Genomic DNA, 17,335 nt, shown 5'->3' with positions numbered 1-17,335 from the left:
TTTTAAAAATAAAATAATACTTTATTCCGTGTGTGCTTGCTTTTCTCTTTGAAACGGCATTGTAATACACGGTTTGGCTGCATTAAATATTACATATCTGCCGTAGTTCTCTATTTATAGAGCCCTGATGAGAAGACTTCTAGACAAACATGAGGAACTGCCGCCAACACTGAAAACATGACGTGGATCATAAATATATCAGCAATTAAACAACATCTTACATTTCTTTTCACACAATACGTCTCCTCGCAGTATCAACACTACTTCGGCTGACTTTTATATTTGATCCAATTGGTAGATAGGCTGTATTTACACCATAAATGTGCGCAGCTGATATAAAGTGACACTTAGTGGTTAAAGCATGTTATTGAATTTCATTATTTTTATTATTAGATATTAATAGGATCCCTACCAAGTATATTCATTACTCGTTATTCTCTACTAATAGTTTATTAAAGAATGTATATAATGACTATTTTGCACATCCCTTTAAAGATTTCAAGATTTTCTAAGGTTTATTGACATATCATAATACACAAACGGTGTAGTTATGCAATGAATGAAAAACTTGGGTCGCAAGTTCCTCAATAGTGCATTACAAGACATCTATCAATGTGTGCATACCTCCAGCAATGTTAAGTATGTTGAAGCACTTATTTTAACTGATATTATACATATGTATTATACTCTTATAAGATGTATGTAGATATGTAATCTCCGGCCTTGTCAGGTATTGAACAATCAATAAATAAAGAACATATAATTATTAAATATAAAACACAGAATTTGTGTGATTATACTAAATGATTTACAAATAAACACCACTGCATATTTACAACTGTTACACATGCTGATGTAACGCAAATGTTTCCAACTTAGGATCAATAAAGTATATCTTATCTTAAGATGATCGATGGCTACTGCCAGATTTGCCTCTAAACCTTGACAAGTGCATGTTTCAGGCTTATCAATGAACAACAGAAGGGGTCACAAACATAAGACCAGCTGTTAAATAAAGCTCTTCTGACCTTAGCTGGCATGTGGGTATATATTAATGCTGCCCATTATGGGCAGAAGCAATTTTCACCCATTTATTAACTATATGTTTTAAATTTGAGTGTTTCCTATCCCCTAAACCTCAAGGGATGTTCACAGTTTAATACTGGCAATTTCTTATTATGGGAAATACGAAAACGTCTCTTAAAACTACAACTCCCAGTAGAGACGTGCCATAGATACACTCTAAGAAAAATCCGTAAAATGATGGCCAATGTGGTGTAAAATTTTACTGTTTAAGTACTGTAATCGACTTTTACATTACTTTTGCCGTTGAAAACAGCGTTGCCAGGTCTGCTTATTATAAGTTTCCCCCAAGATTTTATTTGAAAATAGCAGGTCTACAAGCTCACAACGCGTCGCGTCGCGGCACGTTGTGATCTGCTATTTTCTAATAGTTGCTGTATAGGTTTAAAGTGCTCATGTGGCCCACTTCACTTCTTTTGGGCTTATTTTCTCTAGACCTTGTGGCTTGTTTGTGTCCCTCACAGAATCTGGCAACACTGGTTGCGCATTGCATTGTGGGTGCTTTTGCACGGTAAAAAATATCTGTGGCCGCCATTACAGGAATCCCGCACTGAAAGTGAACCTGAAAGTCTGCTCGGTAGGTTGGTTCATTGTGTTTAATTTGGGAATGGAACCTCATTTCTTAATCAAAAAGGACATTAAATGGTAAACATAACATTTGTGTTAATGTTAAATATTTGTTTTATTACGTGTACGTCTGGCAGGTAACTCTCTTCTAACTGGCCCCAGTTAGAATATAGTCCTTAAGCAGTATCCCCCCGTGCAAAAGTTGGCCAGTTCATTGAATTGATAGGTAAAGTTTGTATTTATGGTTAGTTTATTTTCGCAGGTTTGTGTGTTGTTGTTTTATTAGTATCTTTCCAACCTGGCTAACGTTAGCTTCCATTGGCACAGTGTTTTCCCCCCAAACACCGCGGTCAATACAGCTATAATAGTATCATATCGACTAATATATATTCGATAGGCTTTGTTGACATTTGAAGGTGTGTGTGTTATGTTGTGGTTACATCTGGATTAAAAGTAGTATTGCAAAAGGCCGCGGGCTAACGTTAGCTTCCCGTTAGCTTCCATTGGCACAGTGTTTTCCCCCCAAACACCGCGGTCAATACAGCTATAATAATATCATATCGACTAATATATATTCGATAGGCTTTGTTGACATTTGAAGGTGTGTGTGTTATGTTGTGGTTACATTTAGATTAAAAGTAGTATTGTAAAAGGCAGCGGGCTAATGTTAGCTTCCATTGGCACAATGTTTTCCCCCCAAACACTGCGGTCAATACAGCTATAATAGTATCATATCGACTAATATATATTCGATAGGCTTCGTTGACATTTGAAGGTGTGTGTGTTATGTTGTGGTTACATTTGGATTAAAAGTAGTATTGCAAAAGGCCGCGGGCTAACGTTAGCTTCCCGTTAGCTTCCATTGGTACAGTGTTTTCCGCCCAAACACTGCGGTCAATACAGCTATAATAGTATCATATCGACTAATATATATTCGATAGGCTTCGTTGACATTTGAAGGTGTGTGTGTTATGTTGTGGTTACATCTGGATTAAAAGTAGTATTGCAAAAGGCCGCGGGCTAACGTTAGCTTCCCGTTAGCTTCCATTGGCACAGTGTTTCCCCCCCAAACACTGCGGTCAATACAGCTATAATAGTATCATATCGACTAATATATATTCGATAGGCTTCGTTGACATTTGAAGGTGTGTGTGTTATGTTGTGGTTACATCTGGATTAAAAGTAGTATTGCAAAAGGCCGCGGGCTAACGTTAGCTTCTCGTTAGCTTCCATTGGCACAGTGTTTTCCCCCAAACACTGCGGTCAATACAGCTGCCAAAATCTGGACAAACTTAATGATTATTATCCACTTTCTTCTTACCAGAGAGGTGCGAGGTTGCTCATTCCTCTTAAACACATGCCAACATGGAGCTTGTGAAAGATATGGTTAAGAAAGCCATTCCATCGCTCAGTAGTGATAAGATGGATGCACTCATGGCTAGACTGGTGGAATTAGGAGTTCAATGTGAAGATGACCTGATCCTTGTGGAGGCCCCGGACATTCAGGACACTCTGCCACTCATTCAGTGCAGAAGACTCGTTAAAGCTTTCCAAGGAGGTACGTTTTTTTATTTGTAACCCTAATCTGCACAGTACTGAGGGGTGGACAACACCGACAAAATCAAATATCACCATTATGTATTTATGACTATTTAATGTTAACAGTTGGGTAAGTTCAGTTCATTCTTTAAAATCAGGAAAACACAACAGGTATCACAATATGATACCCAAAATCCTATTCAATAATCTCATATGATATATCAATATATTGCCCAACCCTGTATACTGTCTGTACAAATTCACAGACCCTTAAGGGTCCATTTGTACCCCTGGTGGTCTCCAACGGACATTGAAAACCAGTGTATTAATTAATTAGTAGCATTGGTGATGTGGTTAATTTATGGGGTATGTCATCCATAGATTCACAAGCTGCACCACAGTTCAGAAGCCCTGGCCCTGGCCCTACATCTACACCTCTGCCACAGAGTGATGATCTGTCCCCAACACCACCTGAAGCACCACCTGCCCATACCCCATCTGCCCACTCCCCATCCTGTGAGCCATATTCCATACCATGGCACAAAATGCCCTCAAAGCTCATGGATGTGTTGGGTGAAAAGAAATGGGTAAAGTCGAAAGAAAGACTACAGATGGTTCGGATCGTTGTTGATGATTACCTCCATAAACACCCTGGAAGACCTGGTAGATCCAAGCTGATGGAAATCGCCAAGAACATTGTAGGACAATATCCTCTGTCTTTCAAACAGACAGAGCCCTTTGGAAATATGCCGTTTGCAAAAGATGGTTGTGGTCCTCTCTTTACCCAGCTAGAAAACAGAGTTGAAAATATTAAGAGAACATCAACCCCAGGAAAGAGGCGAGCAGAGGGTGGAGAGGGTGAAGTTCAGCGGAAGAAAAAGTCAAGAAATTCCGATCGTTATGGATGTGTGGAGTGGGATGTTGCTGTAAAGGGAACTGAGAGTAGAGCAGAACTGCTGTCAAAACGAAATGAATTGAAAAGTGCCTTCAAAACCCATGATCCTCAGGTAGGGCTCCAACCATCCATTATGTTCTTGTGTATGTATGGATTACTTTTTGATTGAGTAATGGAGAGGCTAATATTTGAGTTTGATTTATTTTTGGTATATCAATTCAAATTGGTTTTGTATAACTAACAAAAAATAACTGATCTACAAGTTCACCATTTTTTTTTTTTATAACTACTATTAACATTATTGTCTATGGTTGCCTCTGATACAGACGCTGGCAGATGGTCTATTTGCCTGCCTGACTGTGTGTTTGCGTACATTGGAAACATAAAATCAACACATTCATATGTGTATCTTTGTTGTTTTATTTTCCGAAAACAGTACTCCGCAGATGCTGAACTCAGCCTCCCCTGTACCCCATGCATCCTAATCAGAGGTTTGTAGTTGAATCATTTTTGCATCCCAGCAAGCTTGGAGATATGTTCTCCATTTGTTCTTAGGTTTACTGATGAGACGATTTGTTGTGATGAAAAGGTATAGAGTTGGTTGATTTTGTTTTGTAAATGGTGCTCAGAACTATGTTGATTAGGGCCAAAATCTTTAAATTTAAGTACACTTGTATGTAAAGTCTGACAAACTAAATGCAGAATACCTTTTCAAAGTATTTGTTGCTTGTTCTTACCATAACCTGTGTTTGGACTGAGTATGGAAGATTTGGCACGTGTGTACGTTATTATTTTTTTAAATTACTAATACATATTGTTTTTGTGATCTATGTTTAAGGTGACCATCTATTCCAGATTGCTGTTGATCAGGAAGTTGTGAATGACCACATCACCTCCCCCATTGTGGCCCTGAGCTATGCTTTCTGCTTGTTTTATGTCTGCAACATTGAATATCCAAAGGAGATGTCTCTTACCCTGGAATTCATGCAAAGGTAAGCAGCTCATTGTTTTGAAATGTATAAGCTGGGGTATTCAAATTCTGAGACTGAGGGCTTCCCACCAGACAAAGCATGTAAAAAAGGTATCCACTCATCGTCCCTTAGATTACTAGCATAGTTGTGCTCAATTCCAGGATGCTTATGGGATCATGATTATTAAATATAATATATATTATATGTTTTGATCCCATTGACACTCTACAATCGAGCCAAGATATTCATTGCTCTTTGACAGGGGTCTTCAATGTTGTTCAGTCCAAGGACCCCTTAGCTGAGAGAGATGAACCAGGGACTCAAATACTGCCTAAAATTGTATTGCAGATTCAACTTTTTCATAGAGTTCATAGACCTGTTTGACAGCACTATCACCAGTGTTGTGTAAAGTTTGTTTGCTTACACATGATCTTTTCTATTGTTTGTTTCATGTTAATGTGTATTATCAAACATATAATCACTTAAACCCTCAATACTTAATAAATGTTCCTATAACACAGGCAGCACATTTTGCAGCTTCCTGTTGAAGGCCCATGCTCTTTCATATAACTTCAGACTACACCAAGTACATAGAAAAGGTCTGCCCTAAGGCATTTGGCATTTATTAGGCTCTGACACTGGGTGATTGGGAAAACATGTACAATATTCCTAACAACTATCTCTGAGCTATCTCTTTAACCAAAGACACACATTTAGGCTATTCTATGTGAGCTGCTTTTGTGACTAATATAACAAAATCCATACCAGGATTCATGCCCCAATGTTAATACTTGTTGTGTAACGTGTACATTTGCACCGAGTGTCACAGTTACCACTCCACTCAACGTTTGACGCCTGTGCTCTTGTTGCAGATGAGCTTAGTGGTTGTGTCACACTTAAGATTGACTGAAATCTGACAAGTAGACTGCGATATTGAAAGTAGCAAATTTAGATGCAGTTTTAATGCAGTGGTTGTATGTGTGAAATCAAAATTGAGCAACTATGTTATCTATTTTGTGACTAAAATGTATATAGACTGTGTACAATCATAATCGATGCAAATAAATCAACCCTCTTTACCTTGGTTGCCTGTAAAGCTGCTGCAATGAAATCTGGACCTCCGTCTTTGTGCACTGGATCACAACTCGCCTATCGTGATTATGTGAATTGGTCTGCATTATGAGAATACAAACAAACATGATCCACCTATAGTATGTAGCCAATAACCAAAACCATTGTGGATTTAGTAACTCTTCCTGTCAAATGTTCACTTGTGCCTTTAACAAACTATAACACCGCACACTGTCACCTCTAAATTGTATATGTATGTTTAACAAACACACAACTCCACGATAAATGTAGCAAATACCAAGACATTTTACATATAAAATATAGAGGCTGCTACAGTAGGCTGCTGTAGGCTATGTCACAGTGGTGATTATGACAGGAAAAGTCACTAAATACACTATATAGCCTAGTTTGTCAGCACAAAATAATAGTTTTGTTAATTCATATTGTAAAGGTGCATAATGTTTGTATTCTCAAATGCAAACCTATTACCACCACCGAGGAGTGGTGATCCAGAACGGGTTCAGAGGGACCAGAAAGAGGTCCCACTGTCATTGAAACAATCTTCCCGGACAGCACTGTTTACAACAGACTCGCCGGCCATTTTTGATGGCTCATGTAAATTATATATTTTTTTGTCACAAAATAGACCATGCAGTTGCTCATTGTTCATTAATTTTAGACATACATTTCAGATTAAAAGTTTGTTATCAATCGTCACAACTTCTTTCAGCACTCGTGTCTACTAGCGACTACTACTAGCTGTGCTACTCATGCACTGAGTTAACGGTGCCCTGAGATCGTTCATTGCACGTACAGTATATCCACACAAGTCACAGGTGCACGGGTTATGCTGAGATTTCCAGTATAGTATGTTGGTGATGAGCAGAGACTTTAACAGCACGTTGTCTGAGTTGCTCAGCTTACAGGAGCAAAGTGTTATTGTAGTAGTAGTATTTTGCAACATTAGCTGTAGATGGAAACACACACACGGGCATGGTGGAGAAAACAAATGTATGCTATTTTAGACGGCTCCACTCCTGTAGAGCCACACTACAAGTAGTATCTCAGCTTTCTTTGCATGTTACTCTTTAGTTCAGTTTCATTCATTTAGTTGCATGTGCAGCTAAACATATTTCTGTTTCCTTAGAGTTTTCTTTGGAATGAATCCTGACCGAGGGTCCAAGGCTGAGATGAAGGGGAAGAAACAGCATCACATTCCTCCAAAACTGTCGAAGCTCGTGACTGAGCTGAAGGAATTTGACTGGCACATGTGAGCTTTCATCAAAGCTCAAAACCGAACTTTTTGGACTGGACTTTTGGACTAAACATACCAACACACACACACTTAAAAAAAAAAAAGTTTACTTTTTTTTTATTTGTCACTGCATGTTCTCCTACAGGTTGGGGCAGCGCCTGTCAGCGGGGAATGTTGAGTGGGAGGTGTAGGACGGAGTTGCTACATCCTCTTGGAGGGGGCTCCTCCTTCCTCACTGACAGGTGAGCCAGTAGGGTGCAACAGCAGTGGCAAACATTGGGAGGAATTTATAACTACTCATTTGATCTTGAGGCGCACATGTACACACAGCCCGACCTCTAACATCATGGTGTTAAGAAAAAGGTTATTGTTGCTGTTATTTTACATACTTGAATGTATGTTCATGTTAGGGTTTTACAATTGTATGGAAATGTCTTAAAAAAAAAACATTTGTATGGCACTCAGGTAGCGAGGGGTAAAATTATTGCCCACCACCACAGATTCTTTGGGTTCAAATCCCCCATGTTCGGGGGGAGGGAAGTTGGGAGGGTGATATTTGTCACTGCATGTTCTCCTACAGGTTGGGGCAGTGCCTGTCAGCGGGGAATGTTGAGTGGGAGGTGTAGGACGGAGTCGCTACATCCTCCTGGAGGGGGCTCCTCCTTCCTCACTGACAGGTGAGCCAGTAGGGTGCAACAGCAGTGGGAGAAAAGTTCAGTTTTTTCATTTCATCATTAAATGCACTTTATACATTCGCAAAAAGGAAATAAATGCACTGTTATGGAAAAAATAGTATACATTTTGTTCAATTTCTATATATTGTGCTTTATTCAGTTTGCTTGAAAGTGTAATGATTGTTATTTATTTAGGATTAGGATATATATATATATTTTTTATCCCAAGATTTAAAAAAAAAGATATTAGGATTAACGGAAGTGTCTGTAAATAGTACATACTAAGGACTGTTAAAATACGGAATTGTCCGTATTAGGATTAACAGAAGTGTCCGTAAATATTACGGACAAAGTCTTGTTAATCTACAGAAATATCCGTTATAAGGTTGACAGAAGTGTCCGTATATGGTACAGACAAAGTCTTGTAAATCTACAGAAATATCCGTTAAAGGGTTGACGGAAGTGTCTGTAGAATAACGGACAATGTCCTGGCAGCAAATTACCAGCACTTTGTCCGTTTTTCAACGGATTCTTTTTTTACAGTGTAGAGAACATGTTGCGAAACACAATAGCCAGCATGTGTAGTTCTGGGGACGGGGTGGGGGAGGGGGAGGGGGAGGGGGAGGGGGGGTGGACCCGTTATAATCCAGTTTTGGACAGTCTGCCGTGGTTCCATCCCATTTCAAGTATTGTTCGACGCTCGCCATAACCCTCGGAGCACACTCTCCAATCACAGAGCTTGAAGACTATCACGGGTTTTGTCAAGCAAAGGTGTAATATTCTCTAAAGCAAATGAGCTGCTCCGACCCTCGGTCCTGACGGACTCCAACTTGTGTTTATTAATCAAACAAATAAATAAACACAAAGATAATTATGTGTTATTGTTGAATAAATGGAGAATTGCACAGGGGAGAATAACGTATGCCACAATTTTAGATGCGGATTTTGTTAAACTAATACGTTTGCGCTGTGGACCAACACTATAAATTGACGTGGAAGGGGGTAGCAATAAAGATAACACGATTAAACAGTTACACAACATAACAGAAATAATATCGATAGCAGCGTCCCTAGCAACCACCTTGGTAACAATGAAAACGTTGTATAGACACAATTTCCTGAAGTAATCTTCGTAATAACTAGCAAACTAAAGATCATGTACATCCACTGCACACATAATCTGAAATAACAACTCATATTTCTCGAATCAAATGACATCAAAACGCATTTTAATGGCCAAACTAACAAACTTGAAATAGGCATTTTCCACCGAGAAGTTCGGCCATGTTTTTTTTTTCTGCAGGGAGAAATTTGAAGATCACGTGACATAGACGCCAGCCATTGGGATGAATGGTGAAAAAAAACGTAGTGATCTTACAATTTCAGAGGCGTTTTTGTAGAAATACTACGCCCCAAGTTGTGGACCAACGTAGTTATTACATGTTTTTTTATGAGACTGGGTTGGACAATCAACTTTCCTGCAATGTTAACTTGAAGCACTTATTTTAACCGATATTATACATATTTATTATACTCTTATAAGATGTATGTAGATAGAATAAGAAATGTGCAGAATATGACAGTTTAATGGTGGAGGTACACACATATTGATAGATCTCTTGTTGAGGAACCTATGACCCAAGTTTGTCATCATTGCATAACTAAAATTAGTTGTGTATATGATATTTCAATACACTTTTGAAAATCTTGAAATCTTCAAAGGGATGTGCAAAATAGCCATTATAGGCCTATACAGTTTTTGATGAACAATTAGAGAATAAGGAGTAATGAATATACTTTATAGGGATCTGCAGATAAATGTTTAGTCTTCTCAAGCACCAACTATCAAATATCTCTCCTGATTGTTGGCACTTGACAATCACTTTTCCCTGAATTTTACTCAGGTGTAACTAAAGTCTGATTTAAGGGTTGTTTATATTTCACATCATTAATCCAAATCTGTAAAGTAACTAAAATAAATGTAGTGGAGTAAAAATACCAGGTTAACCTTAAAGAAAGCCCTCAGGATTATAAAAGACCCCCATCATCTGCTGCCGTCTGGCAGGCGGTACCGCAGCATCCGGACTAAAACCACCAGACTCAGGGACAGCTTCATCCCCACAGGTCATAAGACTATTAAACACCTGAACTTTGAAACAACGTCCATAACATTCATCTGGCTGCTACTTAGAAATTATTTGTCGAATATATCAGAATCCAATCACTTGTATATAGACTCTTATGGCAATATTTTACTTTGTACTATTTTACTATTTTTCTTTTTGAATTTACTTGCATCTTTTTTGTGTATATCTGTTTTATTGTGTCGCACTGTTGGAGGAGGCTGTGACCTAAGGGGGGGGGGGGGGGGTAGGACACGTTCGAGTCTTGATTTGGATAGTGTGCCGTCGATGGGTTTCATTCCATTTCAAAGTGCTGTTTGACACGTGTAAACTTCGCGCACTGCCACTCCAACATCCAATCACGGAGCTTGAGAACTAATCACGGGGTTTGTCAAACAGAGCACATGGTGTATTCCTAAATGATAGCTGGGGATTCTGGGTAGTGTAGTGTCTTCTGCATTGCAATCAGTTGAAAGCTATTTGCATCCCTTTATGAAGCTGAAGGAGCGTCACAACTGCACGCCTCTGGGACCCTGACCAAGCGTCGCTCCTGGACGTTTATGGAGTGAGAGTGTGTTGGCCACAACATAAGTAACCGGATCAAAGTAACAGTAGAGTCGGCGGCATATCACATCATAGTGTATCATATATTTCCTTATCTGAGTCAGCTTCTTGAGCCGTACCTGTGCAACACTCACAGTGTCACATAATGTATGCAGAAGTATTATTTTAAGCAACACATTAAGTTGACGAAACACTCAAGTTAAATGTAATTAAAGTCAGATCCACTCGTGTCTTAGACGGGGCAGTGATATCATAAACCTGTTAATGTACGCATTCAAACACTTTTTCTTTTACCAGCTGTATTCACCTTGCAGGTGCAGCTATGGCTTTTATCCTGGATAAAGTGTTTAAGTCATGGATGTTTAAAGTTTAACTTCTTCATATGTCTAATATTATAGTTGACTTTTCATTCAGGAAGTATGACGCGCTGCGCTGTCAGTACGCTTCTCCATGTTTGTGATTCGTCGAATGCTCCAAATACCACCCCTTTCACGGGGAATGTGCACCTAACTAGATAGGGCACAGCTGGCTTGAGCGATCCACTTCATAACCCGCGTCGTAGTACAGTTAAGTGACAGCGCGTATGTTTTGGATTAGGCCAACCGGCTAACTCAAACATATCCAGGTTAGGTTGAACCAGCTTCGTAGCACAGGGTGGAATGGCCATCTGCCATACCGGGCATCGTCCCGGTGGGCCGTTGACCCAATGTGGGCCGGTCCGCAATGTTTTTTTTCTTTTCTTTTTTTCCCCTCTAAATTCCCTCCAATTGGGCCGGCCAATTGGCTACAGAGGGCTAGCAGTGTGTTGCCAGCATCGACACATATTATTGGTCTATTGTTTGTCATTGTCAATCAATCATGGGCTGACAGGCTCAGAGAGCCCTGACAGTGCTGTCAATCACAACACAAACCAGGGTGGGGCGGGACCTCATGGCATGGGTGGGAGTCGCGGGACGGGCTGCTGCTGAGCTGAAAATGGATAAGCAGAAGAAACGCCCGGGTGTCGCTGAAAAACTGCGACTTAAAAAGCTGAAGTCTCTGGAGGTGGAGGCTGCTAAATATTCTAAATTGACGGACCTATTTGGTGCCGTGGTCACCGCCCCAGCAGGTGCTGCTTCGCCGGGAGACGAGCGAGTGGAGGCATACATGGTAAGTAACGTTAGCCTGGGGCTGGCTAGGCTACATTTTTGAGACATGTCCAAAAAAAAGTAGAAAATGTTTTTACATTGAATGTGATGTGACCTAATTAACTGCATAGTCCTACTTGTGACAACATATTAGCCCAGAGTTGAAGGGCTGTGAATGTTGGTAGTTGTGGTTGATTTTGTTTAAATATGCCGAATTGTGATATGGGTTTTTATTGTTCAGATGATTTAGCTAGGCTAGCTAAGAGCTGCTAACGTCAGCGGTTTCTTGTAGCCATAGCAACAGTAAACGTTCACATGGACCAACGAGCTGTAAGTAGAGATGAAGCTGCAGAATCAAGCTGTATTGTAAATACAGATGAGATACTTTGAATTTTAGCACAAAATATAAGTAAACCTATAGGAAATAATTAGATTAATTTGCAATATTTGCCATTAAATGTATTGTAATCTTTCAATTCATTTATTGTTTACTGAGGTGATAACTATTTCATAATTTGTGTGTAACTTTAATTTCTGTGTAAATGTGTTACTTTTACTGTAGTTTTCAAATGGCTGTGTATAGTGCTGTCTTGAGCATTTTCAGGTTTTGTCACAAAGATCTTACTTTTTTGCATTGGAAAACACTAAGTGTCATAATGAAAACATGGCAAAGCCACTAGTGTTGTTACGCTCGCAAATGTTTCGTTCAATATGAACTAATCTTTTATCTTGTACATTATTCTGTGGTTTTGAGTTATTTCCCCATCCAATGATAAATGCTTTCCCTATGTCCAGCCCAGACAGGTTCAGGGCAAGTCCAGCTGGTCAGTTCAGGGAGAGAGCCAGACCAATTCAGGCAGCCCAAAGACTGCACCACCTGAGAGGGAAAAGGCTGTAGAGAGTGAGGAGTATGTATGCCCAAAGACAGGATCACCTGAGAGGGAAAAGGCTGGAGAGAGTGAGGAGTGTGTCAGCCCAAAGACAGGATCACCTGAGAGGGAAACAGCTGTTGAGAGCTATGAGTGTGCCAGTCAAATAACAGATTTTTGTTCACAACCTGATTAGAGAAATCTCCAGTCATTTTTAAATTACCATCCTCAGCAAAAAAGTAGCAATCCAGTGGTGCAGAAAGTGTTCTGTAGCAGAGACGGCACCAGTAGAAGGTGCCTGATGTACTGTCCAGAGCGTCACATGCTGTATTGTTTCATCTGCATGGCATTCGGTAAGAGAACTGATAGCAGTCTGTTCATCAGTGGAATGTCAGATTGGAGGCATATACACCAGCGCACAGAGGAGCATGAGAGAAGCAGTGGACACAGAAACTGTGCTGAAGCTTACCTCTTGAAATCCACCAGTGCTGATATCAGCAGTGTGTTTGGTGGCAGTCAGATGTCGGCGCACAGAGAGCAGGTCAGAAAGAGACGGCAGGTTTTGGAGCGCATCATAGATATCATCAAGGTTCTTGGGAAGAGGGGGCTTGCATACAGGAGGTCAGAAAATGAGGCAGCATATACTCTGGAAGACCACACATTTGATCATGGTAATTTCTTGGAACTCATACTTCTACTGGGGAAGTATGATTTCTGTTTAAAAGAGCACCTGGACAGCTGCGTTGAGAACAGCAAAAAGTTGCATTTGTCTGGTGGCACGAGAGGCAGAGGTTCTCTTGTAACTTTACTCTCCAAAACCACAGTCAACTCAGTGATAGATGCAATTCACCATCTGATTCAAGAAAACATCTCCAGTGATATCAAGAAAGCAGGAATGTTTTCAGTGCAGCTGGAAACAACACAGGACATCACCTCTCAGGATCAATGCTCTATAATTATGAGCTATGTTACTGATGTTGTTCATGAGAGGCTTGTTGCAGTGCTGAAGTGCAGTTCATCCACTGGACAGGCCTTTGTCAACATGCTGTCAGAAGTTCTGGACAAAATGGGCCTCAGCAAGACCATGTGCATTGGAAATGCGACTGATGGGGCATCAAACATGCAAGGCCAATACAAAGGATTCTCCTCACTATTGTCTGCACAATCTCCAAACCAGGTGCATGTATGGTGCTACGCACATGTACTAAATCTGGTGCTTGCAAACACAACCCAGATTGTTATTGAGAGTGGGTCGCTGTTTGCGCTCCTCAATGGCATTGCGGTATTCATCAAAGAGTCATATAAAAGGATGAATGTGTGGGAAGAGTCAGGCCGAAACAAGAGACGTAGACGCCTTGCTCCTATTGGCGAGACACGCTGGTGGGCCAAGCATGAGGCCCTGAAGAAGGTGTTTGGCTCCTTTGGAAAACCGGAAGATGGTTCTGTACGTTGATGTGCTGTTGACATTATCAGCTATACAGAAACAGGCAACAGTGAAACCATGTATCCGTGTCATTGCCAGAGGATATGCAGTCATTGCTCAAGTATGAGACGATCTTGACGGCTCAAATCTTCCTCCGCATATTTGAACATACCTCTCCATTGTCTAAATACCTTCAGACGGCAGGATTGGACATCCTCTCTGCTCACAGAATGGTGGCATCGACACAGGATACGCTGAAAAGCTTGGGAAGAGATTTTGAATCTGTAAAAAAAGCAGCAGACACATTTGTCAACTGGACGAACACAGAAATCCAAGAGAGAGATGACACGGACATTGAAGTGGAGGCCACACTGCCACAAAAGAGGAGGAGGATGAAGAAAGTCTTGCCTGGAGAGATGGCTCAGGATGAGACCCTGGATGATGCAGAAAAATCCTATGAGGTGAATGTGCATAACCGGATCATGGACACAGCAATTGAAGCCATTCATAGGCGCTTTTTAACACACGGAAATCTATATGCTGACTTGGCATGTCTGGATCCCAGAAACTTCCCTCAGCTCTGCACCAGTGCTCTTCCCCAGTCTGCCCTCCAAGACTTAAGCAAGTGCTTGCAAGGATTTGACAGCAGAGCAACCAAGGAAAATATGCAGGCCGAGTTGAAAAGCTTTGCACTCCAGTGGAACAGGCTGAAGGCATCCCCATTGGCAGAGTACAAAGCAAGAACAGTAGAAGATGGATCAGGTGGTGAGGAGGACAACACAGAAGAGGTTGAGATAACTCCCATAAGCTGTTGCTCCTGCAAAGAATGCCCTCTGTGCTGCTACCAGATACTTCGCCGTTTCAACATGCTAACAGATGCATACCCTGTCCTAGGCCTTGCTTATAAATACCTGCTTACATTATCCCTCACACAGGTGGCTTGTGAGCGCACATTTTCAATTTTGAAGTTTATTAAAAACAGACTCAGAAGCACCCTCTCATCTGATAAATTGGAGGCATTTATGTTGATGGCCGCAGAGAAAGACATCCTCATGTCTTTGGACTCTGACTCTGTGATAGACAGACTTGCAGAGAAGAGTGAGCTGCTTAAAAAGCTGCTCCACTGATAAGGCGAGAAATATTTAATATTATTGTTATTATCACACATCACACATTATGGATGTAGTAATTCATTATTTGTCATTTTAATGATGCTTTTCAGAAGTTGTATTGTGCTTATGTGTTGATCCTTAATGGTGTGATCATGTACACTAAATTATCAATTATTCTCCATTACAGGTTGTTCTGATATATTTGAGGAGTCGTTCTCCCTCTGTTCTATATGTGGACTTGTTCTCTCATTTGGGACCGTTGTTAGAATTTGGTAAGTTTATTATGTATTTTTTAATGTTGTATAAATTCATACTTCATAATTTTAAAAAAGTTTTGAAAGAAACGCACATCCCAAAAGTTTTCAACTCTAGGTGCAGGACAGAGGAAAACATTTTATTTATTTTTCAGACTTAATAATGTATCCAATTCCCTCTCAGGTTGACCACTTGACATGTGAGAGCTTGAGGAGTTGTTCCCCCTCCGTCCATTTAAGGATTTGCTCCCTTACTGCCTCCACTTCACCACTTTTTGAGAAGTCTATGATTTTTTGAGTATGTCATGTGTCTTATAATGTTATATGAATTCATACTTGATTTGTGATGATGAGAGACTTAATAATGTTTCCATGTCTCTTTTAGGTGGACCACCCTATATATGACAGCCTAAGAAGTTGTTTTCCCTCTGTCCCCTTTTGAGGACCTGCTTTGTCTCCTCCATCATTCACTGGGCCACTTTTAGGTTCCTGAGCTTATTTCATGTGGTGAGAGGAATGCAATATGTGTATGTTTAAAGGTTATGTTTAAAGGTTTATGTGAAGAAACATACTATATGTGTTATAAAATGACAATTGGTCATTCATAAATGTCTCTTTATATTCTCTGCTACCATTATCTCCTGTCAAACAGGTTTTCCTGACCTGCTAGAAGTTCTTCTTGATGCTTGAGTCATAGATCATATCTGAGAGCTTCGTCTTGACTTTGTGAGTTTATTATGCAACTTGTTTTGTCTCAGATTGAAACAAAAGGTTTGATTATGATTATTTCCTGGCTGAAGATTTTCATATTGATGGTTTTAATTTCAAACATCTGTATATCTTTTAAGTTCAATTAACAGTTATGCAGGTAGGCCTTAGGGCTCTTTTGAGACTTAAGTCATCCTTCATGACGGATACATTTGTTCACTAAGTGTCACTACGTCACAAAAAGGCTACATGGCTACATATATTTGTCAGTACACAGATACTGAGTACAAGTTCTGTTTGCTGTTTCTTGCAGGTCACGAATTTGGTGAGGAGTGGAGCTGGCTGGCTGCGGACGAGGAAGTATAGAGCAATACATACTTGTGCACATACACGTATATGAGAATGCATATCTATTCAGACCTGTAACCCATGTCTTAGACTTTTCACACAGCTATGTATATATATATATATTTTTTTTTTCCAATTCTCTATTTATGGTTTCATAATGAGTGAGTGAGTTTCAGCTCTAATGCTGTAATATGTTTCTATTTAGATTATTTGTCAGGATATTTTTTTGTTATTATTGTCCGAGTCTGGTTTTAACTAATACTGGGCTTACACCAAAAGATTTTCACAGTCACAGACTAAAAACTGAAAGGGTAGCATAAGGGTTCTTCCCGTTAGTCTTGTCCCACCCCTAGTCATGACATAACTTCTGTTGTGATTTGACACTATAATGAATAAAGATTGATTGATATAGCTGTCAATTTTAGTCCTTGAGTTCAAAGTTAAGTGCTTTATTTGTTAACTGCTATCAATGAATATGACTCTCCTTTGTAGTATGCATGAGAGAAGATGCCGCAAGTTTAGTGGACTTCTATGTAGTGTCCGCTGATAATGTAGTGGGCTGGTCTGGACAGAAAAGGCCATGGCTGAATTTTTGTCCCAGTCCACCCCTGAGTACAGGCCTCTGGTAGTCCAATTTTCGCGTACAGGTAATTACTGTAATTTATGTACAGCAAGGTACCATAATACCACAGCTCTGTACTGCTATATCACAGTAATTCCATGGGCATGGCAACTGTAAAGTCACAGTATTT

The 17,335-nt window shown here is 40.1% G+C and overlaps 2 protein-coding genes across 5 annotated transcripts; both read left to right on the top strand.

Annotated features, from left to right (window-relative positions):
- The first annotated feature begins 1,240 nt into the window (after positions 1 to 1,240).
- LOC307035534 (uncharacterized protein) lies at positions 1,241 to 7,876 on the top strand. Of its 2 annotated transcripts, XM_079675006.1 has the most exons (7): positions 1,241 to 1,660; positions 2,975 to 3,208; positions 3,571 to 4,196; positions 4,521 to 4,575; positions 4,923 to 5,076; positions 7,274 to 7,396; positions 7,527 to 7,876. In XM_079675006.1, exons 2-7 carry the CDS (start codon positions 3,016 to 3,018, stop codon positions 7,570 to 7,572), a joined length of 1,197 nt encoding a protein of 398 aa, XP_079531132.1. In that variant the 5' UTR covers positions 1,241 to 1,660; positions 2,975 to 3,015; the 3' UTR covers positions 7,573 to 7,876. The 2 variants fall into 2 exon arrangements, with proteins under 2 accessions (XP_079531132.1, XP_079531131.1); XM_079675005.1 differs by lacking the exon at positions 1,241 to 1,660 and having other exon boundaries at positions 2,322 to 3,208.
- A 4,946-nt stretch (positions 7,877 to 12,822) lies between these two features.
- On the top strand, positions 12,823 to 16,920 carry LOC307038344 (zinc finger MYM-type protein 1-like). Of its 3 annotated transcripts, XM_079679730.1 has the most exons (5): positions 12,823 to 15,545; positions 15,712 to 15,825; positions 15,913 to 16,034; positions 16,180 to 16,253; positions 16,549 to 16,920. In XM_079679730.1, the coding sequence occupies exon 1, from the start codon at positions 13,040 to 13,042 to the stop codon at positions 14,189 to 14,191; it is 1,152 nt and encodes a 383-aa protein (XP_079535856.1). In that variant the 5' UTR covers positions 12,823 to 13,039; the 3' UTR covers positions 14,192 to 15,545; positions 15,712 to 15,825; positions 15,913 to 16,034; positions 16,180 to 16,253; positions 16,549 to 16,920. The 3 variants fall into 3 exon arrangements, with proteins under 3 accessions (XP_079535856.1, XP_079535857.1, XP_079535858.1); XM_079679731.1 differs by lacking the exon at positions 15,712 to 15,825; XM_079679732.1 differs by lacking the exon at positions 16,180 to 16,253.
- Positions 16,921 to 17,335: the final 415 nt, after the last annotated feature.

This window comes from Notothenia rossii, assembly GCF_949606895.1.
Source record: "Notothenia rossii genome assembly, chromosome: 4".
Taxonomy (NCBI): domain Eukaryota; kingdom Metazoa; phylum Chordata; class Actinopteri; order Perciformes; family Nototheniidae; genus Notothenia; species Notothenia rossii.
Note: the sequence above shows the minus strand (reverse complement) of the source record. Positions and strands in the feature narration are given on the sequence as shown.

What these genes read in the sequence shown, in the direction of transcription:
- LOC307035534 (XM_079675006.1), top strand. Translation starts at nt 3,016, where the DNA reads ATGGAGCTTGTGAAAGATATGGTTAAGAAAGCCATTCCATCGCTCAGT. An exon ending in TCAAAACCCATGATCCTCAG is followed by an intron (nt 4,197 to 4,520) that starts GTAGGGCTCCAA and finishes TTCCGAAAACAG; the next exon opens with TACTCCGCAGATGCTGAACT. An exon ending in CCCATGCATCCTAATCAGAG is followed by an intron (nt 4,576 to 4,922) that starts GTTTGTAGTTGA and finishes TCTATGTTTAAG; the next exon opens with GTGACCATCTATTCCAGATT.
- LOC307038344 (XM_079679731.1), top strand. Translation starts at nt 13,040, where the DNA reads ATGTACTGTCCAGAGCGTCACATGCTGTATTGTTTCATCTGCATGGCA.